General features: G+C 33.7%; 2 protein-coding genes across 3 annotated transcripts in view; both read left to right on the top strand.

Annotated features, from left to right (window-relative positions):
- LOC125834932 (histone-lysine N-methyltransferase ATX2-like) overlaps window positions 1-20,417 on the top strand; it is a 44,999-nt gene extending 24,582 nt beyond the window's left edge. Inside the window, exons 26-27 of one of the 2 annotated variants that reach the window (XR_007443382.1) lie at window positions 15,672-15,763; window positions 20,259-20,417. The gene's annotated coding sequence lies outside the window, so the exon portion shown is untranslated. The remainder of the gene's footprint in view (window positions 1-15,671; window positions 15,764-20,258) is intronic. The other variant, XR_007443383.1, reaches the window with a different exon arrangement.
- Window positions 20,418-21,701: 1,284 nt separating this feature from the next.
- Window positions 21,702-25,239, top strand: LOC125834864 (probable polygalacturonase At1g80170). Its single transcript, XM_049514019.1, has 9 exons — window positions 21,702-21,959; window positions 22,551-22,679; window positions 22,763-22,933; window positions 23,446-23,466; window positions 23,562-23,769; window positions 24,084-24,165; window positions 24,383-24,491; window positions 24,576-24,692; window positions 24,813-25,239. The coding sequence occupies exons 1-9, from the start codon at window positions 21,702-21,704 to the stop codon at window positions 25,092-25,094; spliced, it is 1,377 nt and encodes a 458-aa protein (XP_049369976.1). The 3' UTR covers window positions 25,095-25,239.
- The last annotated feature ends 1,407 nt before the right edge of the window (window positions 25,240-26,646 follow it).

Genomic DNA, 26,646 nt, shown 5'->3' with positions numbered 1-26,646 from the left:
TGAACAGTTTTTCCAATAATCGATAAGAAAAAAAAAAAGTAAATTTTAGTAGGTCTTAAGAACATTTCAACTGAAATTAAATGATTTGACATTATCACATATCTCAAGAATTTTTAACATATAATGAATGATTAAAAATATCTTGATATCTAATCATTTTTATCTTTTACATAATTTATCATAATATATGTTTGATGATATAATTGTCTTGTTAAAACTGAGTGGTGTTTTTATGTAGCGATTAAACATATTTTTTTCTATTTTTTTGTAAATGAAAAATATAGAACTGATAATTTTATGGCTAGAATAACACTCCTTGTTAAAAACAAATTATATAAAAGTTTTCGATAATCAATATTAGTTATAAATAAGTTAAGACCGTTAAAAATGTACACCTCAACAACATAAATAGATTTTTTAGAGACAATCTACTTGTGTGAGGTCAAACGTTCACTACATTTCGTTATTGTTACATTGTTACTCTAACAAAATTTATAGAAGGAGAAAAATATATTTGAAACAACAGCAAAATAATATTGCTGACCCTTTTAGAAATTCAATCTTCATTAAATTGCTGCTCTGAAGGCCCTTCTAGATGCTTAATCAATGCAACTTTACGACTTTTACAGAAATATGTGTGTATAGTTGTTGCATTATGAAAGTACAAGTAGATCAAAATGTTGAATTCTAGACTCATGTTAAAGAAATATTCTTGAACATTAAAAAAAAAAAGAGTCTAACCTAGATAACTCAAATGCTGAGCAATGACTTTGGACATAAAGGACAACAAATCTATGTTAATAGACATATCTTTTGTAGCTTATGATATTACTTTTATTTAGGGCAGATTTTGTTTCATATTCTTCAAATTAAACTTGCTGAAAATAGTCATAACTCACACCAAAAATATTTAGTAGAGCTGAATGAGAAGGAAAAAAAAGAAAAACATTAAAAGGACGAAAGCTTTGTCCAAGTGAGATCATATACATACCAAACGAAAAATAATCAATACAATTTTAATGAGACAACAAAACAACGAGAAAAAACATACATTAAAGGGAGTAAACTATGAGACATCCAATGATGATAACAAATCATTCTAACCAGAAAAGTTCTCATGTTTTATAAAAACATACCTAAGAAAATTGACTAACACTTCAATCAACTTTCAATCCTTAAAGTAATCATAATATCCAGTGATAAAATTTAGTAAAAATAGATAACAACAACATAAAAACAAAAAAATATCGGCAGAAGAAGTTAATAATATAATCATAAATTAATGACTATAAAAACATAATCATAAATTAATGACTGTAAAAACATACCAAGATCTGTAACAATAGAATGAAACAAAATGGAAAAAATTGAGCCCACTAAATGCACAGTGCCCCCTTAATGTCCTCTTAAGGAAACTATTCCCCCCTAGTACCCGAGATTTAAAGGAATAGATCTCTCAGGAAAGAACGATTCTATTCACCGGTGTATCGATACAAAAAAATGGTGTCAATGAGTCATTCAACAAGAGAAAAGTACACAATTATTTAATTGTCGAGAAGAAGAAGAATTTCAAAATTTTTGTTGTTTTAAAATGAGAGGAAATTTCTCTATTTATAGACAACAAAAGGTAGTGTGAACAAATGGTCACAACCTTTCATAAAAGTCACAACTTTTCATAAAAGTTGCAACTCTTCATAAAAGTCGCATCTCTTCATAAAAGTCGTAACTTTTCGTAAAAGTCACAACTTTTTATGAAAGGGGAAAGCTAGTTTTGGAAATAAAATAAATTAAAAGGGAATCCTGGTTTGTGGTGGCGCCACGTAGGCGGGTCTAGGGTTCTCTTTTATATATATATATATATATATATATATATATGATTAGGGTAAACAAGTAAGGGTTAATGTTGATCCTCAGTATAAACCCACAATTATGAGGAATCTTGAATTTTCTACTACTGTTTTCACATTAATGACATTCATATTTGTAACATGAATTCCTTTTGTTTGCAACATTCACCAAAGAACTTTTCTTGGTGCTCGATCATATGCTTTTTCTAGGTAAATAAATGAATATCATCCGTAGATTGTTTTTCCCCTTGCTATATAAGTTCCTTTCATTTTCTTAGTAAGGATATAGCCTTTGTTGTAATTCCATCAAGGCATAAATCCAAATTGGTTCGATGTTACTCTTGTAGTGTCCTCATGTCTACACTCAAATAAGTTTAATGCCATCATTGTTTGCTATGCTTTGAGTGTCTCCATCATATATATTGGAATCAATGTGCTTTTCTACAATCACCTCTATGAGACAGAGTTCTGAAGCTAAATGAGGGGAAGAAGTCTAAATGGACCAAAGTGAGGTGCAAAAAGAAGTAAACCATCTCTGTTAGTTCTTTTTTGAATTTTTATTCTGATTTTTTACATGTATTTTTCAAACTGTTAGGCTTTTGGTGATTTTTATTATTTTTTTGTTATATTTCTTATGTTGATGAGTTCTTAGTTAATTGTTACGTAGTTAGTAGCTTTAAATAATTAATTGTTTACTTGCCAAATGACCCAAGCTAGCCACTGTTAGCTGATTTTTTGGGAAGTGCTTAACGCAGTACACATATTTCTTGATGTTTTTTTTTTTCATTTACCAAAAAACAATAACGGATAATAAAACTTCAGATTATATTTGTCATTAAGAAATAGATACACTGAAAATATACTCCATGTGTCCCAATTTATGTGGTATACTTTCCTTTCAAGTCCATCCCAAAAAGAATGTCATCTTTCTATATTTAGAAACAACTTAACTTTAAAGTTTCCCTTAGTCACAAACAATCAATGAGTGTTTTAGACCACTAATTTCCTAAATCTTACTTTTAATTTTTTTTTTTCGTATCAAGTCAAATGGTGCCACATAAATTGGGACGGAGAGAGTAATATTTACCTTAATATATACAAATTAGTTACTTTTATACAACCATCACACAATCCTTATGCTTTTAGCATATTTGTTATGCTAAGGGTCATACAAGGGGTGTCAAATGGGCGGGTTGAGTTAAAATTAGAGATATTAAAATGGGTTGAAATACAAATTGGGTTGGGTCCTGACCTATCCAAATTTACTTTGGGCTCAAATGGGCTTGAAAATTGGTTGTGTCATGACCCGCCCAATTTGACCTGCTTAATCTCAATAATTTTAACATATTGTTATTTAACTTTTATAACCACAATTTGAATTTCAACTCAAGAAAATAAAATAAATAGTTACAAAAGAATAGATAAATCCTAGAAGATATAAAATAAATAATAATTTATACCTTCTATATAGGAACATACATTACATCAATGCAAATAAATAGTCTGAAAACGGGTTGAAATTGGAGATTAAATTGGGCTCAATTGAAGATTCTTCTAAAATGGGTTAAGACTTGAATGAGTTGAGATTGCACCTAATTCAAATTATCTTGAGCTCAATCCATAAAATTCTGGGTGGGTTACCTATATTGGAGCTAGCTCATTTTGACACCCTAGGTCATACCATCCCCATAACCCATGCAATCTTGGTCATAGCTAGGGTCATCCTAGTAGGATGCTTTAAGCCATGATCGTCAGACCTAGCATGTCCCCTTCACGTCTTCATATTGATTGGACTGCCCCGTTCTTTATATTGGCTGGAATGTGCTTCTTGTGAGACTGATTGTAGTGTCACAAGAAATCTACCGCATCATAGAGATTAACGACATCATTTAACTCATCAGAAGAAGAGCTCGCATGTGCAGAAAGATGAAGCTGCAAAAACAACAAACCTAGTGGTCCTACTCCTACAAGTGGGGTTTGGGAGGGTGTGGCGTACACAAACCTTGCCCCTAACACGTGTCGTGGTGGAGTCATAGGCGTGGTCCAAATGAAGTTACTAAGTTTAATTTAAAAAAATAACTACTAACTTAAACTAATATTGAACATATATTAATATGAATTAAATATTATTAGAAGTTTAACCTGTGCCTTGACGGGGTCTTAGGCAGATGTCTTGAAAGTGTTTGATGGATGGAAAATCGATGAATCTTAATGTATGCAAGAACTATAAAATAATAAGTACTTCTTTGTATTAAATAATACCTATTTTAAAAATGTATTTTAATCTTTAAATACTAACTGCGTATCGACAGATAATCTACAAAGCAGTTTGGACCAATGAAGCTCTACCGTCTTCCACCCTCCACATCTCAACCCAGTGGTTTGGAAAGCGAGAAGCGGGAAAAAGCGACAAGGGTTCACTTCATGGAAGGGAGAACTGAATCACACTTTTTTCAACTAAAGCATAGTTAAATACAATAATAAAAAAATATTAAATTCGTATAGATAAATAACCAAACACTCTATTGAAATAACATATTAATCAAATCTTTAAAATTTTAAAATATTAAGTAAATAATATATACTAGAACTAAATTTAAAAAGCTACAAATGTTCACTACAATCACAAACAAAAAATAATCTGAATATTTGTAAGCTACAACAAACAAAAAAAAAAAAAAAAAGAAGTAACAAAACAGAGAACAAAAAAGCTGCAGTAAACTAATAGAGGAGGAGGAGAATGGAAAAAATTGAAAGGAGGAGATGAAGTGAAGAGTAGAAAAAAGAAGGGGAAAATATTGAAAAAAAGGAGAAGAGAACAGGAATAGAAATCAGAAGTGAAAAGAGAAGGAGAAAAGATTGAAAAAGGAGGAGAAAAGGAATAGAAAACAAAGGAGAACAGTGAGAAAAAAATCGAAAAAATAGGAGAAGAGAAGAACTTGCCTTGAAACCCTAGAAGTGGGGAAGAGCAGCAACATGGAAAACCAAGAAAATATGTAAGAATGTTGCAATTTTTTTTTAAAAATAGACCTAAAATTTCATTTCCCCCCTATAAAAGCAACACTTCATGCTCCTTGCTTCTTGCTTATTTTACTGAAGTGAGCAATTTTTCCATCTCACTTGCGCTTGACCTTTGCCTCGCTTCATGTTTTAAGCGACGAAGCAAGTGCTTTTAATAAGATTGTCTCAGCGTTGGTCGTTCTTCGTAATACATGATAGTCCACAAACATCTATGTTGAAAGAAGCCTAATCAATGTCATCATGCACATGGATGAAGGCGTCTTGGTTTGAGCAGAAGAGTGAGCCAAGGCTGAGGTAGATCATGAAATGAGTCTGCCAAAGTCAATTGATTCGATAGGCGTGTTAAAATTGAGACTTGCAAAACCAATTAGAGTAGACAGTTTTGTGGGAGCAGCACCTACATCATCAGCCTCATCTATGGGGCAATGATCACCGTGTCTGATGTTGTGACCATGTTTGCTTCTGCCACTATGTCTACGCTCGACACCTCGCCACGAGCAGGAGACACCTCCAGTGCATGTTGGTAATCACGTATAGGCATATATCCTGTGTCATATGAAAGCCACCCACCCTCTTGTGTGGCTTGCAACTTTTCGACTGGGATCTAAGAATGCGTAAAACCCAACTTATATAATAGCGTTGCAACATCTACTACAACACCATGTACTTGTAACACCTACACATCTAACCCTATCCAGTGCACACAGTTAGGCCTCTAGTATGCATGCATTTTGAATATTAATTAGGAATAGGAAATTTATTTTCTAAGACATACAAAGTGAAATTCAGTAAACTTAATCCTCAACGACCCGATCCATGTGGTTGCTAATCAGTGTGTATGTTATATGGTGATACCACACCATGCAGTTGTCTCATCAACCATAAAGCTTACATGTTCCGACAGCTTGCTGGATCCTATCAAGCATTGTATCCCAATTCAAGATCTACATCCCCACCAACCCAGAAACTTATCATTAGCTCTCTATTGGATGGTGCGTGGTCAACCAGCTAGGAGGGTTAGGTACACGTTGTGCATACTCAACCACTCACAAGACACACCACCCAATGACCTCGATTGAAACTCTTATATTTACTAAGCTTGGCACCCACAGTAACGAAACGAAACAGTGAAATTTGATGGGCCAGGCCGGGCCTTTAGTCCAACCCACAAGTACGTGGGCTACGGGTTATGTCGGGCCAACCCATTTTTTTAAAAGTATATTTTTTTATAATTTTTAAATCAAATTATAATTTAAAATATTATCATAAATATCGACAAGACAATATTAGATGGTGTTAGTGTTACTACTTGTTAATTAAATTCATGAATAAAATTATCTTTATAATATTTATTAAGTTTGATTTCAAATAAAAGTATAAATAGCTAAATAGAAATATTTACCTAATTGTTTTCTAATGATCATAATAAAACTCAAAAAAATATGTTCTATATGCTATGGCCTACGTAGTGATTCCCTAGAAATTTTAGAAATTTTTTATTTTATGTAGTACATACTTTATAAACATAATTTGTATTTAAATTTTAGGAATAAGGGTCTGAAAAATACCCCAACTTTGGCCGAAATTACTGTTACGATACCAAACTTTAATGAGGACCTGTTATCCCCCCAGACTATTTAATACCGTATTTTTTATCCCCTGAACTATTTAATAGTGTATTTTAAAGGTATATATGTGCCCATGTGGACAAATTACTATTTATAATTATGCATTATTTTTATCTCCACGTGGGCACATATATGCCTTTCAAAATAGACTATTAAATAGTACAAGGGTAAAAGGTCCTTTCCAAAGTTTGATATCGTAACAACAATTTTGGTCAAAGTTCGAATATATTTTAGACCCTTATCCCTAAATTTTAATATTTAAAACTTTAAATAGATTTTGAGGTTAGACTATTGATATTTTTGATTTTCTATTTTATTTTGTATATATTTTTTTTTTTGGTCCACGGGCCGTCCCTACCCATATTTCTCAAGCCTCACAAATCAGCAGACTTATTCAGGCCGTGCTAAAAAACCCTTTTCTTAAATGAACTCTAAAATTCTTAGAGCAACCCTATCAAATCACGTGTTATGCTAGGCCGGCCCAACGGGCATAGTCCATATTGACAGCTTTAGCTGTTATGTATATGTGTGCATATTTTATATTAGTAAGTATTAAATTTTATAATAGAATGTATTTTGAATAGTTTAACTCTTGTAAAAAAAAGAATATATTTTGAACAGTATATTATAAAGTTCAAAAAGAAGTTTACGTTTTTCTAAAATATAAATTTTTAAATTTAAAGTCTTTTTAATATTTCGCAAATGTTCGCTTTAAGTGAAGATGATTGGGTTGAAGCTACAATTTTTTATTCTGATTTTTATCGTGAAAAATCATTTTTTCTTTCTCAAAGTTCTAGAAAATAAGGCCTCTTATTCTTATTAGAAAAAAATTGAAATACTTAGAAATATTTAGTTTCAGAATATCTAGAAGAAAATATTGCAAAAATATTTGCATATTTGATCGAAAAGATATATAATCCATACGAAGCCCAAAATTGAAAAGATTTATAATCTGAACTGAGACTTAAAATTTAACAAATCGACCCGTTTATCCTATTTGGAGGGTGTGGCACCCAAAACTTCTAAATCTTGGATCCACCTCTACGACCAGTCTTGTGCTTTCCCACAATGACCATCCATATGAACGAACCTGTGACATCCATAAATCACCTCATCATATTAGAATCCTTCTATTGGAAGTCAGTAAGCTTGGGCATCTTCGCCTGCCAATGTTCAACTGACCAATCCTTGGCACAGTGCCACTTGCCTGAATGTGTATTGGATATCCATGTAGCAGTCCTAACATCTCCTCCACGTCTTGTAGCGTGTTGCTAGCCTCACATAGAGATGGAAAATGTGTGTCTTTGGCCTTTTGTCTCTGGTGCTTCAGCATGATCGAGATAACCACAATCAAATTGTAGTCAACCAACCCTAACAACATTATAAATATAGATCACAATCAGATGCTCTACGATGCATGGATGTGGGAGGCGTATGTCGATTATCTGTGAAGCATTGTTGATGCGACCTGCATGCATCACCTTATTTGCTCCTATCTGTCTGCGCCATATTTGCTCAGACCTATGGCTGGCCTGTAGACTAAGGGGTCGTTTGGTTTGAATACAAGTTATGTTGGCATTCATTTGTATAGGATAAGTTATGTTGAGATTAGTTATGTTGAGATAGGTTATGTTGCTGAGATTATTTCTTAATGAATGTTTGGTTTGTTGTATTCAAATAATATACATTGCATAAATTTTAAGAACAAGTTGTTTGTTTATAAAAGTATCCTTCACTTTATTTAGTTTTTTAATATTTTCTTTACGGTACCCTTCGGGGTGGCCCAGTGGTTTGGGCTTGGGACTTTCATGTTGGAGGTCTCAAGTTCGAAACCCCTTGCCAGCGAAAACAAGGGGTTCGCCTTTGGGTCGAGCTCGTCGCACCGGGCTTGCCTAGTGCGGGTTGCCTCTCCTATGTGGTTTGCGAGCTATTGCATAGGAGCGGGGGTAGTGGACAAGGAATTCAAATATCCCTGCCAATGTGTTTTGACATCCCACAGCTTCGGCAGATCGCTTAGCCCCGTTCCTTTGCTTATTTATTCTTCCTGGTCTTCGGGTCTCATTTGAACGGCTCGCTGCCTATTTAGTTACATTTTTTGTTTTGATTCCAGAACAGAACTAGCGATCCTAGCCCCCTCCCTTGAAAGCTCCTGGTGCTGCGACTATCACCCTACCCTGTGCGCATCCAAAGGTTAGCAGTTGCGGGTTTCCCTTGTCATAAAAAAAAACGGTCATCTTATTTAGCTTAACTATTTTTTGTGTGCATACCCATGATGGTACCGTATGTATTGTAAAATAAAATTTTCTTCTTATTTAATTTAAAAATAGAACTTCCATCTTAAGTCATCTTAAGTTTGTTAAAGTAAAAGAGGATATATGATAAATCTAAATATAAATAAACATAAAAATGAGTCAAATAAAAGTTATATTTTTATAATGTAATTTTTAATAGAAATATATGAAGAGTTATCATAAAAATAAGTAGTGAAGGTTGTGAATGTTATTATGCATGTTATTAAAAATAATGTAAATATATATGAATGTGAAAATTGAGGTATAAAAAGGGTTTAATGGGTATCTTTGTCATTTATCTATTTTATCCTGGAATAAGTTATCTCAGGATTACTATACCACCCAAGGGGAGGGATAACTTATTCCAATATTAATTATTAATCCTAGGATAAGTTATCCTGCACTTGCCAACCAAACAACAAATTAAGTGGCACCATAATATAATCCCAAGACTATTTGGCGTAATCCTTCACACCAAACAACCCCTAAGTACATCAAATATCGTGGGCCCTGGGAGAATGGGAAGATCTATAGTAGTATGTATTTGTACAATGTTGTCTAAATGTAAAATTTTATTCATTGTAATTTATTCTTCATTATTTGTTTTTTCAAGTATTTTCAAACTATATCTTGAAATTCCAAGAACGTATCTTTTTTGAAAGACTATTTTCATTCTTATTTGCCGGTATATTAGTTGATCCAAATTTTTTTGTAAGTTTAAATGTATTGATAATTATTCTTTTTTTCAATTGCATCTTGAAATTTCAAGATACTCATCCTCATTTTTTTTGAAAAAGACATTTTAAATCTCTTTTGCGAGTATGGTAGACGATCCACTTTTTTTTTGTAAGTTCAACTTATTATATTCCATTTTTCAAACTTCATCTTGAAATTCCAAGATACTTATCCTATTTTTTCTTAAAAGACCTTTTCAAGTCCTTTTTATATTAGTATGGTAGATAACTCAATTTTTTGTGAGTTTTAAATTTATTGGTCGTCATTTTGTTTTTCCAACTACATTTGAAATTCCAAGATACTCATACATATATTTTTAAGAGGACCTTTTTCATATGTTTTTATCAAGTCTAGTGATGATCCACTATTTTTGTAAGTTCAAAATTTAAGATACTTGTTTTCTCAAGTATTGAAACTATTATCTTGAAATTCCCAGATACTCATCAGTTTTAAAAACTTTTTCCAAGTCCTTTTAAGTATGGTGAAAGATCCAAAAAAAATTCAGTATATCGTTCGTCGTTTGCTTTTTGTTGTATTAATTCACACTATATTTACCCTTATTTTCCAAGATTTTAAAAAGGAATTTTATATTATTTTAGTATTTTCAAAATTTATTGAAGTCATTCTTTTTGAAAAAATAACTACACCATTTAGTTGTGAATTATGCTGGATTATGTTGTACATATATAATATTTTACAAATTTTCATCTTGAAATCTGGTAGAGTTTCCATTATACCGACATGAATCCAAACATGAGAAGTTCTAAACCAATAAGTATTAACTAAAAAAGAAATAATTAATTCACAATTAACTATAACAATTAGCTAAATTTGCAAATTAACAAAGACATACATAATCATTAACTAACTAACAATAAAAGACATAACAATGGATAAATAATCTAAAATTAACTATAATATTCCTCTAATTAACAACTAGCTAAATGATGAATTAGCCAAATATATAGTTACAAATTAACAAATATATACATAATCAGTAACTAACTAACAAGAAGTGTTTCTGGTATACATACACATACCTTACCCCTATTTTTGTGGTCTAGAGAGGTGGTTTTTGATAGACCAAAGAAGTGTAATCAAAGCCAAACAAGAAAATAGCTAGAAAAACGAAAAAATAGGTAGTAGGAAAAATTGAAGAAAAAGATACTATGCAAATACTAAATAAAGGGAAGATGAGAAGGGGAGACTAGCCCCTGCTTCAACCACATAAAAGTACGATAAACCTTGACATACCTTCTTATTTAGGGTCATGTCCTAAGTAAGCTGAAGAGTCATGTCCCATCTAAGCACCTTCTCGGTGCTTCTTTGGTCTACCTCTACCTCTCCAAAAATCTGTTATAGCTAACCTCTCACACCTCCTTACTGATACATCCATGCACCTTCTCTTCACATGCATGAATCATCTTAACCTGGTTTTCTCTTCACATGCATAAACCATTGCTCCCTAAGACCCTAAAGCCACCAACCTCTCCTTAAGCTCCTAATGCAAGGTGATGAGTGAAGATGTTGATCATATTCTATTTCACTATAGCCTAAGGATGATATTGTGGTGGGATATGTTTAGTTAGTTTGGTATGTCTTGGGTGATGCCAAGATTTGTGAAAGATTGTTGTTTGTTGGTGGAAGGCTTGAAGAAGCAGGAGAAAGGATGTGGATCATTTGGAGAGAGTAATAGGAGGGTTTTTGTAGGGGTGGAAATGAATTTTGGGCAGTTGAGGAGTAGTTTCCGATCCCTTATTTATTTTTGGGACACCAATGTAGTCCCGAGATCTATAGAGGATTGAGGGCTTGATGTAGAGAACTTTATCTTCTTGTAGGTTATTTACTTTTTAGTATACTTCTTGTATATGACTGATTTTGGCCTTTTGATTTATGAAATGAAAATTGTTTACCTGAAAAGAACATAAAAAGCTCTTGAGCTTTTGCATTAGTAAAGCCTCCCCATTTAATCCTTAGCCGGTCTTATAACACCCTCTTTTTCATCCCTCGCTTGATATTCAAATGCATAACTACGAGCTTATGTTGGGGTGCAAGATTCTTTTTGGGATAACCTTGCAGTCCTTGCATAAACCTCTTATCACCCTTCGTTAGGAGTAGGTAATCAATCTCAGCTTTAGCCACCGCACTACGGTAGGTCTCCCAGTACTCCTCCCTCTTTTGGAAGCTCGAGTTGGCTATGATCAAATCGGAGCACTACGGTAGGTCTCCAAGTACTCCTCCCTCTTCTAGGAGCTCAAGTTAGCTATGATCAATTCGGAACTCCTCCTTCGTTTCTATCCCCAAAGCCAAAACCGCCATGCACATCATCATAGCTCCTTGAAGTGGTCCCTGTCTGACCATTAAAATATCCTCCGAGAAATAGCTTCTCAATGTGTTGGAAACCTTTCACAAACTCGTCCAACTCCTCCCACAAGCACTTTTTGACCTCTTCGGCCCAACCCACTTGTGGTATGGACTACGGATGCACTAGTTATGTAGAAAGTCATCCCTCCCACAACTAGTGACCATTATCCCATCATTCACCCGCTTAAACTCTTATCACTTGCTCCCTGAGCTCCCTATCTACTAAAATTCCACTCCTCGAGCTTCTTGAGTACCACAACTTAAACCCGTCTACATCCTTAGCCTTGGCTCCCACCCATATGAGTCGATCAGTGGTTGAATTCAGAATCTTAAAATAAATGAGGAAACTGATTTTAAAAGGGAAGATGAAATTTAAATTTAAATGCAGCAAAGCAAGGATAGATAACTCCTTTATGTTGTCCCGACTCAATGCAAGGTAGAAGGTTCCCGGAGAAAAATCTTCCGGTCAGATCTGTTCAAGCTCCATCCAGATCTTGTGGGATCACTTTGCTTGTCATTGTTTGAAGTGCACTTCACCCATGAAGAATAACTCCTAATTTCATACTTGCTTCTTTGCTTTAAGTGACGAAATGATGACTTTTAATAACATTGTGTGTCACACACACTTAAGCACAACGGGGAGGGTGGGAGGGGGCTGCGTGCAGGCCCGTGCTGCTTGTGAGGTGACATAGGCATGGACACACTAGTCATTTGGAGAGGACGAGGCCACAGGATTATGGAACATAGCTAAAAAGCAGCCCATGACAAGTCTCATGCCACAACTCTTTTCATTATTTACGCCGTGCGTTAATTGCCAAAACGAAAAGCACATGAGATAATAGGTCCTTATGTCTTAAACCTCTAGAACTACCAAAGAATCCAGACGGGTACTACAGACTTGATTCACATGATCCAATCTCCATTAATCACCAAGTCCCGATCTCAATTGTAATGAGGTCACTCCCACTTTGTGTGGTTAAATGCCTTCTCGTGATCATACCTGCACAAGATTATTCACTCTCCTTTCTTCATTTTAGCATCAGTCGCATCATCTGCAACTAAAGCTACTTCTAAAATTTGTCTACCTTCCACAATTGCGGTTGACACTATCTCATCTAGCACCTTCTATAATCTGTTAAACCCACCTTAGATATTATCTTATAAATGTTTTTCATTAGACTAATAGGTCTATAGTCCTTGATGTTCATTGATTAATTCCTGTGGCACAACGACTGTGAAGATGTGCTGAAGCTTATTTCAAACTTCCCGATTTTTTGAAATGCATCATATGAAATCACCTCTCTTGATCTTGCTTCAGCATTTCTGGAAGAAAGTTAAGGTGAACCCGTGCAGTCCAGGGCCTTGTATACTGCACAACTCTGCAGCGCCCCTCACTCTCCTCTTCCCTTATGACTGTCAACGTCTTTCGTGTTTCTTCTCTTATTTGGTTGAACACCCTTACAAACTTTTATCTCCAGCTCGAATCCTTACTTACAAATGTTGATTAAATACTATGGTCATCTGTGTTAGACTAGAAAAGTTTCTATGGTTAAGTAAAAGTAAGAAAAGAAGATGAAATATTTGCCTGAGAAACTTTAAGAAGTCCCATTCTTGATGAAAATGATGAAAAGGACATCTGTTATACCACGATGTCATTAATATTGTGCTATGTGACAAATTAATGAAGTACATAACTATTTTAATTTAATTCTGCTAGTATAAGAGAAATGAAGTTAGTGGGAACGAATTTGTTGGGGCATCCCTTGTAGCAGGTAAGCAGCCTTCCAAGAAATTTACTAGTAGTACTGAAAACACTATTCCTTTGCATGAAGAAAATCTTCTGTTCAATGAAGAAAATCAGTGAAGTGTTAGGTATAGAAAGACCTCCGAAGTGTTGGGATGACATCCAACCATTTCAGCTGAAAACTGGAATTGGTGGACTAGATTCTCTTGGTATTTTGTTTTGGTTAATAGTCAAATTCATTTAGTTTTCTTTTGTTCTGGTAGGTGGTTCCTTTAGTTTTATTTCAAAATTTAGACAAACTTTGTTGTTTTGTTTCATTTTAACTTGACCACAATAAATACAATGCATATTTGCATCATTCTACCTTCTTGAACCCATTGAAACCTGCTACTTAGCTTGCTCGGACAATAGAGAGATTCCTTTCTAGTTCTACACTCTATCTGGTTGACCGTGTTATTTTAATTTTCTTATTTTATGCAATTTTTGGTTTTCGGATGACATGATTAACTTCTTCCTTTCAGCCAATACTCTACAATCATTATTATAAGTGTTTTTTCAATTAGCTTAAACCACAATCACGATGCTTCAAATTCAGATGCTAATTCATCTAGTTAGGAACTAGGAACTTAGGAGGTACACTTGGAAACAGCTGATTAGAGTCGAAATGCTTATATTGACTGTCAGTAGATGTGTTTTTTAGGGCGCAATGTTTGCAGTATATGGCTTTGATATAAAGTTCTTTCCCCATTGTTCTGTTATTTTGTCGATCTGGACTGCCACACTTGCATGTAAGCCTGACCATTTCCTTGATCGAGCAGACCTATCTTCAGAAGCTGGATTTGTTGTATATTGAAGTCTATATCTTCTTGGTGTCAACTTTAGATGGAGCCGGACTGAGAGGTTGAAGAATAGGACGATAAATTATAGTGATACAACAAGGCCACAAAGATCATGAAATACTGATCAATGATTATGATTGGTGCATCAAAAACTTACTTGAAAGAGGTTTCAAATTGTGCAATTTCTGTTTTTTCATGAAGTGCATAAAGTAAAAAAGCACAGGTGATCTTATGTATCCTAGATATAACTTCACTAGGCATGTTTTGGACTTCTAATGTAAATGTTGAAGGAGTATCTTGACAAAGTGAATGCTTTAATTGAATTTTCCTCTTAGTTTCATCACTATTGCTTTTATGTAGTCTGTTGATGTTGCCAATGATTTTTATCTTTATTCCAACTCCCCCTCAAAATTTATGCTTCTTCTTTGCTTCATTAGTTTGGTAGATGTTATGAACATGAGATTTGTTGCTTGGTTTACTTGATTCTGCTCTTCAGTTGGCCTATCGCTGAGTTCAGTATTACAGAACTTAACATGAATCACTCTTACATTGCTATTATTCATTAATTCTCAGTAGCATGTGCTGCAAGATTTCAACTACTCAGTTTCCCTTTATTACTTCCCAACACTGAGGAAAAATTTAAAGTTACAGTTCCAAAAAGAAAATTCAGTTTCAAAAATCAGTGAGAAGAAATTTAAAGTTAGTTCTGTCCTTCTCATCTCTCTAATGAAAGTTAGTTGGAATTTTTATATTCAGTTTCAAATCACTGAGAAGAAATTTTGAAGTTAGTTCTGCCCTTCTCATATCTCTATTGGAAAGTAATTGGAATCTTTATATTCAATTTCAAATGGTAGAAGTAATGCATTTCTGAGCATGCTCCCTTTTATGACTTCTCAGTTATGTTCAACTATGGTCAAATCTTTTCATGTGTGCAATTTTTATTTTCTCCTAAAGTTCAATCTTGTTAAAGTAATTTTATTTTCTGGATCACTTCTCTAGTTACTAAAAGATGTATTAGTTACTGTATAAGTAAGTTTTTAACTTGATGATTGAACACCTAGCAACCAAAATTCCCATTGTTATTATCCGCAATAATTTTTTAGTGGCTGCATTCCCTGTTATCTAAATCTTAACTTGGTTTTTGATTTGCTCTCTTCACATATTTATATCTTTATCTTTATCTGATTGGGATCAAACTCCAGATGCAGCGTCAAGAACATCCATGTTTAAAGCTACAGGGTGAGTCTGAACCAAATGACTAGCCTGGGTGCCTCGGATTTGTTCATATGCTCAGGTGAATTACCACACTATTGCATAATGTATTCATCTACTGAGTTCTTGTTGAAATTTAGTTTTGATAAATTATGTAAATCCATTAGACATGCATGTAATATTGAAAGTGTCTGTAAGCTATGTTGCTCGGACTCTTAAAAAATGTCAATGAGTGCGTACCAGATTCTCCAAAAGTAATGTATGTTTAGAGAATCCGACATGGGTGCAGCATCAAAAGTGAAGAGTCCTCACAACTTAGTTTGTAAGTACCTTATTTAATAACTAAGTCTTAGTCCTAAAAATGTTGGAGTCGTCTGTATGAATCCTCATTGACTATATTTCTCCATTCAAGGTCAACTCATGTCATCTAAATAAAAATAAAAGTGAAAAATAAATTAAATATAAATAAATTAATAATATTATTAGAAGTTCTTTGTATTGGAGTATAAGTTTATGATAAGGTTAAAGTACTGCTAGTTAAGTGAAAGGTTCAATATTAACATACTAACAAAGACTAAACCGATGTAGTATATGTTACTTATCTGAATCAAAATTCTTCCATTGTGTCATATCTTTAGCCAAGTAGTGTTGATTCCAAGAAATTGTATGTCTTTTGAAACAACTTTTCTATGTAATTTTAGGTCAACCTCGTCCCTTTCAATACCTACACTCACCATAGTTCACACCTAAGGGCTGGTGCATCGATAGGTTGACACATGATATGACCAAGCCATCTCGTTTTATCCTCAATGCGTGCTATTTCCTCTTTCTAAATCTAACAAATGTGGTCATTTTTTTGTTTTATCTAATCTTGTATGACCACACATCCATCTTAGCATCCACATATTTGCAGCACTCATCTTGTGGATAGATGGAGCAACCCAAAAATCACCCCGTATAACATTGTTGATTTTATAATTGTTCGGTAGAATTCACTTTTCACTTTGGTAGGCATCCAAGTGACACTTTGATAGCAATTTTTGATTTGTCCATCTAGTTTTATTTCTTTGATAACATCTTGATCTATCATTCTATTATGTTGAAATGACGAGTCTAGATATCTAAGTTGTTTTTACTTTGCTACTACAATCCTGTCTTGTCTCATCTGAACTTCGTTCTTCTCATTCACTCATTATGACTGAACTTGCAGTGTATGTAATCTTAAAGTAGCTTATTTGATCTAATGAAAAAGAAAATGTCTATAAGTGTCTCACATTAGAAATGTTATTAAATACATTGAAAAGAATAAAATAGGGAGATAGCGGTGTAAGACAATTTTTTCAGGCATTCACTTAGGGGTCGTTTGGTAACGGGTTAGGAGAAATATTATACATGTATTAGATCCTGCGTAAGTAATACCATGTCTGGTAGTTGGTTAGGATTGTGTATAGAATTTATGCTATGTTTAGTTTGCAATTTAGGAACCTGCATAATTAGTACATGTATAAGTTATGGGGCATCTAATGTGTAATTTTATGCAGGATAGAAGATGGAATTATTAATACATGAATAACTAAACTTTGCTTATACATAAGTTTTCTCATAACTGATTCATTTATCACTTATACCTGCAAAAGCCTAGCCAGCTACCAAATGACCCCTTAATTGTTTTCCTTGTCTTGTTTGTCCATGGCATTAAAACTTTGGTGAAAATTCACTTTATGTACATTTATCAGAAATGTCGGCAAGAATCTTGCCACCGTGCAATTTTTCGTTGATTGTGAGTGATTCTTAAGGTGCATTGTGTTTTGTGACCACAACTTCTCAATTAGCATGAACCAGAGGCTCGAGGTACACAGTTATGCCTGCACATGCATGGAATTGTTTGCGACTTTTCCAATATAATGTGCCTCTTGCGTTGGCATGTCGTTATCTACTCTTGCCGAATGTTGGTGAGTTTCTTGTCTCAATTAGAATAGATTCCTTTGTAAACGGTAAAACACGAGAAAAATATTACTTCCTTCGTCTCATTTTATGTAGCACCGTTTGACTTGGCACAATGTTTAAGAAAAAAGGGAAGACTTTTGAAACTTGTGGTCTGAAACAATCCTTAGATGTTTGTGTGGTTGAAAATCATTTCATCAAGGGTAAAATGATTATTTTAAAGTTAAATTGTTTCTAATTATAGTAAGCTGGCATTCTTTATGGGACTGACTAAAAAGGAAAGGGTGCCACATAAAATGGGAAGGAGGGAGTATTAAGATGCAAATCACATGATTACAACAACTCCTCTTTATAGTTGTACTCTATCGTACATAATAATCCCTTTCCATACGGGACAATATATACATTAGTATTCTAACCCCTCACCCCTTCAAACTGGTGCATATAAGTCATATATACCAAATTTGTTGTAAATGTAACTAATACGTGGATTAGTGAGAGACTTGACTTGATGAAATTATCTACAAGCTAATTATTTGACGTCACAAACTTTGTAACATCTATGAGAATATCATCTTTTATATGATGAAGTGATAGTCCATTCAATTTGCGTAGTGCTCTCATGGAACACCGGATTTGACACTCTATGAATGACAACTTGATTATCATTCACAAGTTCCATCTGGCTGATTTTCAGTTCCCTTAGCAACTTTTTAATCCAAACTAGCTCACATGTTGCCTTAGCCATTGCTTGATATTCTACTTTTGCATTAGATCGAGCAACCATGCTTTATTTCTTGATTTTCTAAGTCACCAAATTACCTCCTACTAAAACACAATATCTTGACGTAGAAGGTCTATTAGAAGTTGAAGTTGCCAAATCAGCACTTGTGTATCCAAGGATTTGTTCATGATTTCGATCCTCGAATAATAGTCCTTTGCACGGGGCTGATTGTAAGTACTAAAGAATGCAAACAACTGCATCCCGATGACCATCACTAGGAGAATCAATAAACTGGCATACAACACTCACGAGAAATGAAATATGTGAGGTCTAATTGTTGTGAGATAATTCAACTTAACTATAGTTGCCAATATCTTATAGGATCCCTTAAATGATGGAAACTTGAACTCCGGGTCCAAATGAATGTTAATGGGTCTACACGCCATTAATGTCTCCTCAAGAATTTCTAAAACATACTTCATTGTAAAATAACAATACTTGATCTAGACTGTGTGGCCTCAATACACGGAAATAACTTTGTTATGCCTAAATCTTTAGTTTGGAAGTGTTGAAAGAGATGTTGCTTTAGATTATACTAATGAAGAATAACAAAAGTCCTATATGGTTAATGAGATGGGTGAATTTCTTATAAGACTTGGACAATCCTCCTCCCTTTGAAATAGCTTATGTGGTGTGAGTTAAGCCTAAGACCTAATTTTATATGGTATTAGAGTAGGACCCGTCTACCCAATGTTGGAACCCCAAAATTAAAATTGCCCACGCAACAGATGCTAAGCACGGGGTGTGAGGTTGGGTGTTGAAGAATGACAAAATTCCCACATTAGTGGTTAATGAGATGAGTGAATTCCTTATAAGGTTTGTGCAATCCTCCCTCCTTTGAGCTAGCTTTTGGGATGTGAGTTAGGCCTAAGACCTAAATTTACAGATACTCTTAAGTAATTGCCCCATAGATCCTATATTCTAAACATTAACCACCAAATAAATACACAAATTGGGAGTCGAAGGTGGATAAAACACAGAGTGATCAACTTCACTATGAGTCATGCTAAGCTCATGAATAATTATGTTGAACTTACCAAACCTGGCTCGTGGAGAATGTTTAAGACCTTAAAATGATCTGTGCAATCGGACATGCAAAACCAATACTAGACTCCCCTGTGCAACAAAATCAATGTGGTTGCTCCATATAAACCTCAAAATTGCACTATAGAACGGATATAGAAATTGTGACTCTTTTTCTTTTCTTTCATGGAAAGAATTTGAGTAGATGAATATAGACATACATTTGGTGAAAAACACAACATACCTAGTGTGGGCTATGGTACCACAAGTAAGGTCTCGAGAGGATAGATGCTCACAGGTGTTAACCTACTTTTGTGGAGTTGAGATGTTTCTGATAGACCCTCGGTTCAAAAACACATAATGAAAATTCAAAATCATCTCAAAACAAAATAAACCGACCTTTTTCAACTTCATTTTGTGAGCCTCAAACAATAGCCTGAATTAAAAACTCTCTAGAGCTTGAGTTTTTTTTTTCTTGTCTTCGGTATCTGTTCCAATATTTCTTCTGCTTTTTATATGGGTTCTTGATGCACCCCTTGCTTCCTGCATTTGGATTGCTTTTATGGATTTTATCGCCCTATTTATGTTCTCCATCATCATCCTCTTGAAGACTACATATAACAGCCAACTATTTGCTCTGTCATCGAAATTGAGGATTGCAATTGAATCTGATATATATATCCACATAACTTTTGAGTTTGTGAAAACCTCCAATCTCTGGTCGTCACGTAAAATGCATTTTCTTTCTGCTTTTAGGACCTCAAGTGCATAATTTATTTGTCTCACTCCATGCAAACCTTGTATTTGACAAAGTTAACTTTTTCAGTTTGCATGGCGACTCGAAGAACACTAAGAGGAAAGGTGAAGAATTTGCTCATGGAGTTAACATCATTCAGGTGTTCCAGGATAGCATACAATTTGTATTCCATCTATTTGAGAATGTTGATTCTGTAAGTAGATTACACATAAATGTGATTCAAGAAAAGTGTGTTAGTATCCCACATTGGGAGACGTATTATGTGTATCTAAAAGGATTCAAGCATATAACACATTGTCTTCGTTTTTAACTCTCAATAAAAGGATTCAAGCATAGCACATTGTCTTTGTTACTTACTCTCAACCTACTTTTCTGTTTATCTTATTTCTCACAGTAAGAATATCAGTGGATCATGTTTATGTAAAAAATCAATTTCATATTCAAAATGATGATTTGAATCAACTCGAGAAGATTGTATGAAAAGAATGGTGTTGTTGTTATTGTGTTGTCTGGCGACTGGCAGATACAATAATGTTTTCTCCAAGTTAGTTCTTAGTTTAATAATTGTAACTAAAGTAGCATACTTAGTTAACCCAGAATATTTGAAAGCTAAAATATCAGTTTATTCGTAGTAGAGAGATAATGCCTCTTCTAATACTTGGTCTAGTCAAATATATTAATTTTTAGTTTAAAATTTTAAAGATTGCAGGTCTGAATTCACGATTTTAACTCTCAAAATTCAAATTGTGCCACATAAATGTAACAAAATATTAGTTTTGCATGAGAATACATTGTATATCTTTCTCTTCACGTTTAAGTTTGTTCCTCCACTTACTTTCTTATGTTTCATTTTGGAGTTGGTTCAATAATTTCAACTATCACCACCTCCCACTTATTCTACACATAGGTCATCTATGAAGTTATAGTTAATGTGCATGGAATTTATCATCTAGTCGTTGGTATTTTGTGTTTTCACTGAAAATTCAATTTTACCAAATTCATTTCGAAAACAATGGAGGAATCGTTAAAGCATTCATATAGGTCGAATCAATGAAATAAAATAGTTATCTCGATGATCCAATAGTTTAAGTATTTTTTTACATTATCATTAGTGCAAAGAATATAAACCATATGTAATATATCAGAACTTTTTGAAATTAAGTGGACCTTTGACAACTTTCTGGACAAATAGTTAAAATAAAACTAATGAGAATTAAGCATTTTGACTAATAATGAATCACAAAGTGGATTTATGTATTCTGAGAAGTAAAGCAAAGATCTCAACAAAAAAATAAAGTTTAATCTTACACTTAAAGTAGGGATATGTAGAAAAATTGCAACAGCTTTTATCTACTTACAAGCCAAGCAATATAATACCTCCACTAAATCCTCCAATTTTCACCACTAAATACACCTCATATAAATATTAATACTATGGTTTTCACTTGATTTATCCAAAATCATAGGCAAAGAAGCAAAAAATAAACACAAAACACTAAGAATTAAGCCATCATGGTTAAGACAAATACAAAAATAATCTTCATTTTGTTTTTTGTTTTCCTATTGGAGTCTCTTGGAAGTGCACATGATGGTGGGAAGATAAATATTCTTGAAGAAGAAATTTTGTCAGATTTTGATGACATATTTTATAATGAAGATGAAGATGAAGATGAAATATTTGATGTATGGAGAAATGGTAGAGGCAATAAAAATCTTGTTAATGTTGATACTTGTGGTGCAGTTGGTGATGGAACTTCAGATGACACTAAGGTGATGAATTGATATGTTTTTAGCTTTTGGTAAAAATGATTTATGGTAATTATATGCGCTAACGATATAATGACTTTTTACGTTATCAGTATATTTTAACATGTTATACATATAGTAGGTATTAGGTAATACATGTCTTATTTTCAAGATTACTAATATAGCTTACTTTGATCGGTGATTATTTGTAGTCATATGGTTTATGGTACCGAATTCATATGGACTTAGTACTTTTGGTGTGGAGTATAAATTTACGTGTAATTTTTTTTTCTAAAATTGCAATAAATAGTCATAAATGGTAAATAACTTTAATTTTGTAATGTTGTATATTACAAATGCCAAAATTAATAGTTAATATAATTTTAATCTTGAGAACATTGCTCATTGTATAATCAACTGCTATACAAATGGAAAATATAGTGTGTATACGACTCTAATATATAATTTATGCAATTGTGGTCTATAGTGCTCAGATCCTTAATAAATAATACATTTTTGATGGATTCGAACATGAGTGTGAACATTTTTTTGGAGGATCCGAACAATATAAGTTACACCTTTTTTCACTTTCTAAAATTGGTATTATTATTTCAGGCATTTGAAGATGCATGGAAAGAAGCTTGTTCAAAACGAAGATCAGTTTTTATGGTCCCTTCAGGACGCACTTATCTAGTAAATGCAACCAAGTTCAATGGACCTTGTGCTAACGGATTGATCATCCAGGTTACTATCCGATTAATTTCATATGATCACTGAATTTTATTTACTATAACAGTAATTAAAGTCACAAAATTATGTTATAACAGGTTGATGGAACCATAGTAGCACCAAGTGATCCAGAAAATTGGGATCCAAAGAGTCCCAAAGCTTGGCTTGTGTTTTCCAATTTGACAGGAGTTACATTTCAAGGAAATGGAATTATTGATGGATCAGGCAGCAAATGGTGGGAAGCATCATGCAAGAAGAATAAGTCCAATGTAACATAACATAACACATTATTTCCTTTTAACTTTTTACGCGAATCTAGGATTGATTCTGCATGTTAAACTGAACTCATTGATTTCTGCTTGACTATGTATACACATAATGTTAAAAAGGGACGACATAGGAATGATAATACAACATGAACGATAGTTGTCTCAATGAACTGACAATCTTCTTGGAATCTATGTAGACTTAGTAAAAGGTCTATATAGGCGATACAAATTAGTTGGGAATACGTTTTAGTTATGTTAGTACATTTATTTTGTTTTTTTGCATACTATTGGCACGAGTTGAGCTACAATGAAGCAACATAGTCAATGATGATTCATATACAGACTCCAACTTATTTGGAATTGAGACGTAGTTGTTATATACATATAATATGATCACACTCATTTGGAATTCAATGACTCTAGCTCCTAGATTCGCCTCTATTGATATACAACTATTTTTAGGTGATGTTCTAACTTATGTATTTTTTTTTTGTTGTTGTTGTTGATAACAGGCTTGCAAATCAGCACCAAGAGTAAGTACATTATTGTTATATTCTTTACTCTTTCTTTTATTATTACTCTTAACCTCTTAATCAACTTATAATGAGAAATTAACTTCAAATTTCAGGCATTAACCATAGATTTAAGCTCAGGTATAAGGGTGAAAGGACTTACATTCCAGAATAGCCAACAGATGCATTTTGTAATTTCACGATCAAATTCTGTACGCGTAAATGGTGTCAAGGTTTCTTCTCCTGGAGATAGTCCTAATACTGATGGAATTCATATAAGTGAATCAACAAATGTTGTACTCCAAGACTGCAAAATTGGGACAGGTATATATTTGTGACTCTTTCACTATATGCTATGTTGCTCGTTCTTTTCAAAAATATTGTCAATGTGTGTCAGATCGTTCAAAAGTGGTGCATTTTTGGAGGATCCGGCATGAATGTTGCAGCATTTTTGAAGAGTCCGAGCAACATAACCTATATGTCATGTTATTTATGTTCTTTATTACTACTTTTGCAATTTTAAAAGTTTTACTAATATGATTTACTTGCATTGTGTAATGGAGATTCTCAATTTTCATGATGTGTGTTTTATGGTAAAAAAATGAATATGATTTAACTTGTTTTTGATGTATATGTAGGTGATGATTGTATATCAATTGTAAATGCTAGTTCCAATATCAAGATGAAGAATATCTACTGTGGTCCTGGCCATGGAATCAGGTAGTCTATTATACACGTGTTCGCGTATTCAGCTATTTTGAAAAATCTCAATAAAACATGTTCTCAAAAATGATTTTCCGCTGCTGAACATTGATTTGCTTGTGGACAAGACCATTGTGAAATAATGTATTGTTATATTTGAAAACGCCTTGGTGTGATTCATCCTAAGTAGTATGTTTTCTATACTAATTTTGTTACATGATTAATCCTTGTCTAGCATTGGGAGCCTTGGTAAAGACGATTCCATCGGTGTAGTGAACAGAGTAGTTCTGGATACAGCATTCCTCAAAGGTACCACAAATGGCCTCAGAATCAAAACATGGCAGGTAATTACACAAAAAATGTAATGCCTTGTTCATATTGCATTTAAATTGAAAAAAAAACTGATGTGAAGGTCTTAATGTTCATAGGGAGGATCAGGTTATGTTCGAACAGTTCGATTCCAAAATGTACAAATGGAAGATGTTTCGAACCCAATCATTATAGATCAATTCTATTGCGACTCACAAAAGCCTTGTCAAAATCAGGTACTCCCTCTGTTTCAACGTGTTTGTCTTACTTTCCTTTTGAGTCTGTTTCAAAAAGAATGTCTCTCAACTTGAAAGAGAAGTATGACAAAATGTGTGTTGTTTATTTTGACATTACAGACATCTGCAGTAGAGATAAGTGAAGTACTCTATCGTAACGTTAGTGGAACAACAAAGAGCAAAAAGGCGATGAAATTCGCGTGTAGTGACACTGTGCCTTGTAGCCATATTACTCTGGACAATGTTAACTTAGAGGCAAGAGATGGCACTGCTGAAGTATACTGTAACTCTGCCACGGGAATTATAGCTGGTTATGTTCATCCAGAAGCAGAGTGTCTTAACTCAAATGACAAGAAAAATGAGCAGAAAATTGAAGAATGTAATGTTCATGATGAACTATGATTTAGGTTCATTTGTCTTCAATCTATAATGAATATTGAAGCATATATTTTGATGGTTACAAAGCAAATAGTATTGTAAGTATTCATTTCTGTTATCTCAGATTTTGAGATTCCTAGCTTAGATATAAGCTAGATAAATATTGTTTTTTTTTAACTAAGGATGCCTTTGAGGCTAATGTTTTTATGTAATATATATATACTTCTACTTATTGGAGTTATTATGTTTGTATTAAAGTTTATTGATTGGGAAGTTCTATATGTAACACCTCGCTTTTTGAAAGAACTAGAAAGAGCTAGAATTAGAAAGAGTTGTTTTTGGAAAGAATAAAAAGAAAATCTGGAAAATTTAAGTATGTTCAGTTTGAGTTTTTCGTCAACTTCAAACGACCATAACTCCTAGCTCAGGATGATTTAGGTGTGTTTCCAGATATTGTAGGAAAGATCTTGGAATAATCTTTCCAACGCCACTGAGTTTGCGCGATTCCGAGTTTGTATAAGTGAGATATGCTCATTTGAAGTTGGGTTGTTCAAATAAGGAAAGTCTAACCCGGATTTTAGAAGGGCATTATGGTCTTTTCCATACCCCATGACTTAATTTCGTTTTTGGTAATTAATTGGGGTCTAAACTGATAGGATTTAGTTTATGCTTTTACAATATTGAGTTGGGGTTTTAGAGAAGAGAAAAAGAAGAGGAGAAGGAGCAAAAATCGTCAAGATCTTCAAGAATCGCTTATGGATTTCGTCAAGGGGTGATCCCTACGAGGTATGTGAGTTCACACAACGTTGGGTTCGTTCACCCATGCGCCAAACATGTTTAATTCAACATGAATTCGTCCTAAAAGTTGAAAGTTTGAATGTTCTTGATGTGTGTTCTTGAATTTACTTTCGTTCTTGAATTGGGCTGAATTGAGGTCTAATCATAAGGGTAATATTTTATCATGGTGTCGGATCCTGAGATCTTTACGTCGAGTTTTAGAGTTGTTTTGAGTTAGGTTCTTGGGTACATATGTTGGGTATCTGAATCTAAAGAGAACTTGAGAAAAAATAGTCGAGTTTAGGTGAATTGAGACTGAAAAGCGAAGAAGAAAAAAGTCGGGCAAATCTGGGCAGTGGGGCCGTGCGGACCTGCTCCTCAGATTTGGGAAAAGTTTCTTCGCAGAGCGGAGCGATCACGGACCGTTCTGCCTCAAAATTTTATTTCGCGATCAAATAATTAAATGTATCTCCGCGTCGCGGACCTACTTTTAGACAGTGATTTCTTGATATTTTCTCATGTTTAGCTATCTAAAAACACTCCTAAACATCATGAGATCTATCCTATCACAAATCATAATCCTTGAATCCATAATTCAATTCAAGGAAAATTAAGAGTCAAGTCAAGAGAAGTTAAGAGTCAAGTCAAGAGAAGTTCATAGAATCTTCCAAAAGTCTTTTTCAAATGTTTCAACTTTGTTTTAAGACTTGAGTTTTGAGTTGAGTAAAGAGTAAAGTTTGAAGTTCATTTCTTCAAAAGAGTATATATCGGGACTATGTATTCCTAAAGAGTAAAATGT

This window comes from Solanum verrucosum, unplaced genomic scaffold, assembly GCF_900185275.1.
Source record: "Solanum verrucosum unplaced genomic scaffold, falcon-dt-bn FXZP01000184.1, whole genome shotgun sequence".
Taxonomy (NCBI): Eukaryota; Viridiplantae; Streptophyta; class Magnoliopsida; order Solanales; family Solanaceae; genus Solanum; species Solanum verrucosum.
Note: the sequence above shows the minus strand (reverse complement) of the source record. Positions and strands in the feature narration are given on the sequence as shown.

Bases quoted from the DNA above. Each gene is read 5' to 3' on its own strand.
- LOC125834864 (XM_049514019.1), top strand. From the start codon at position 21,702: ATGGTTAAGACAAATACAAAAATAATCTTCATTTTGTTTTTTGTTTTC. The intron at 21,960-22,550 runs GTGATGAATTGA...TTATTATTTCAG, and splicing joins GAACTTCAGATGACACTAAG to GCATTTGAAGATGCATGGAA. The intron at 24,693-24,812 runs GTACTCCCTCTG...TTGACATTACAG, and splicing joins AAAAGCCTTGTCAAAATCAG to ACATCTGCAGTAGAGATAAG.